Here is a 2,446-nt window from a genome sequence, read left to right as displayed (position 1 = left end):
CAACTTTGTTCCATCTTCTCTACTTTATCCAGGTCAATCAAGGAAAACATTGAGGAGATTCATTTAGTAGGTGTTAATTATGGATGCAGATAGATTAGCTAATTAGCGTAAGAAATCATCAAATTAAAAATTTCCGAATACTTGCTTGATAAAAGCTGTAAGCTTATCAAAGTATCCTCGAAAGCATAACCAAAGAACTGAAATAATGTTTGACGCAGTTGGCATTTATAGGAAATTAAAAGTAGAAAATAGCTAATTTATTGTTTATCTAAATTAGTTTAATTTCAAAGTAAATGATTTGATGTATTGTATGTTTTACATTTGAATAATTGCGATAAATGAATGATAAAAAATTGATATGTTATCCCACACTGTGATAAGATCCTCTTTTTCATAAATTCATTGTTTTGTCCAATAAATTAATTTATCAGTCAATATCTATCATTTGTGTTATCAGTTTTATGATGGTTTGATATATTATAGGGAAAAAAAAATTCATAATTGAGGAACATGTTGAAAATGAAACATTAATTTATTTTAAAGTATAAAATTTTGAAGTAACCGCAGGAAAAAGCAATGCTTATAATTTTCCATCGTTAATTTCTGGGGTTTATCATGAAATACGTCGTCTTATCATTACCAAATACTGTTAAGGAATAGAGGGAAATTTAACAGTTTAATTTCAATGCTTAACTTTATAAATTAGCTCTACAACTATTAATTAATTCATAAACAAAATCACTTACTTTCGGATGGTAACAAATCTTTCCGTATTGTGACAAATAAAACCTATGTGAGATTTTCAGCTAAATTCCAATAAAAATTAAAGAAGAGGATCATTTTAGCCTGGAAATTATTTGTTTATTAATTCGTTTTGCAGGAATGCCCATTCCTGTTAACAATTCAGGAAGAAATACTGTTTGTTGTTTCCAAAATCATTCACTCAACGTTAATATTTGATCATTGGTCCTGATCACCTGTATTTAATTGTTACTCAATATTCATGGTATTTCATTGATCTTGCAACTGCCCTTATCAACCATATAACTTTTATCACAAGCTATCATACCATACAGCATAAGACTGAAAGATAGCTTATTTAATTCTGAATTTTAAAAGTTTGCATCATAAATTTTAGAATATATAACTACTGATGAGCTGAGTTTGTGAACAAAACTTTTACTTTATCCAAATATCAACAGTCAGATTACTTATATCTTTATCGATAACCATAACAGGTGCCTTTAAAGGACTATAAATAGCACAATTAAAGATGAGAGGAAATAGAAACATCTAACCTATTAAGAAATTTTTATGAGGGAATTACGACAACTGCGCCTTTCTTAGACTTTTGATAGTGAAGAATGGAAGAAACGTTCCGTGCTGCAATTGAAGAAGTTACTACCCATTTCCTGGATTGAAAATTTCACATTTCATTTCTTATATCTCTTTCACTTGCAGCCATTTCAATATCTATTCTCGTAATAGATTTAATATCACTGATTACTGTACTTCTCTCCCTCTTTCTTATCACTAAATCACTATGAAACAAATCACCATTTACTGTTCAGGACTATACCGTACGGTTCCTGCCACGAAGTCAATAATTGATGAACTTGAAAGGTCATCTCCACAAAATTCTTCTCGTCCATTCCATCTTCTTTTTAAATTTTTACCCATTACTTTTTTACCCTTTTCAAACTATTTCTAATTTTAGCCTCTTCCTCTTCTTCTAATTCCACATTAACATCTAAGAAGAAGACACTTTAATTGTTGCTTCTGTTTTCGGCGTTCCAAAAGCAATTTGTTTGATTATGCATATAATCACGTATATGCATTGATAACACGTAATCATTTAACGACAACAATAACAACAGAACAGTTATCTGATAAATGATCTCAATAAGATCAATCTATTATGCAAAAAAAAAAAAACGCACGAAAGTATTCCTAAATATGGTTAATGCATATACTCTTTTTCTTTCATATTCCATCCTAGATGAGGTCATCTGATTTATACTTTAGTGTCCATCAACTGACCAGTTATTACTAACCGATGTCCTTCAATCCCGCTCATCCTTCATCATCATCGCCATCCCCTTCATTCATACTTGTAATATACCTTTTTTCCGCTTGTTCCTCCAATGGCTCTTTTTCCAATTCATTCATTTTCGCTTCTTTCAATTTATAATTTACTTTACTATTCTTTTTTATGTTACTTTCTTTAGTTATAATTCATCTTTTTGGATTTTTTTGAAATTATTTCAGGAAAAATTACGAAATTTCATCATTTAAAAAAAATCTTTTTAAACAATACATTTCTTTTCATAAATGTGATATATTCAATAAGTTTGATAGGTTGTTTTTTCAGTTCCACTTGCTTAAAATTGTCGTTTTGTAAATGTTTTTGTAGTGATTAAAAACTGTCTNACGCTTTAATGGCATA

General features: G+C 29.3%; 1 protein-coding gene across 1 annotated transcript; it reads right to left on the bottom strand.

Moving 5' to 3' along the window:
• Positions 1-1,001: 1,001 nt before the first annotated feature.
• On the bottom strand, positions 1,002-1,680 carry LOAG_14615 (hypothetical protein; the record flags this gene model as incomplete). The annotated part of the gene is made up of 4 exons (XM_003150110.1): positions 1,002-1,083; positions 1,184-1,242; positions 1,328-1,412; positions 1,565-1,680. 4 exons carry the CDS (start codon positions 1,678-1,680, stop codon positions 1,002-1,004), a joined length of 342 nt encoding a protein of 113 aa, XP_003150158.1.
• Positions 1,681-2,446: the final 766 nt, after the last annotated feature.

The sequence above is a fragment of the Loa loa genome (assembly GCF_000183805.2).
Source record: "Loa loa unplaced genomic scaffold supercont3.2, whole genome shotgun sequence".
In the NCBI taxonomy this organism is placed as follows: Eukaryota; Metazoa; Nematoda; class Chromadorea; order Rhabditida; family Onchocercidae; genus Loa; species Loa loa.
This window is presented reverse-complemented; position numbering and strand designations above follow the sequence as displayed.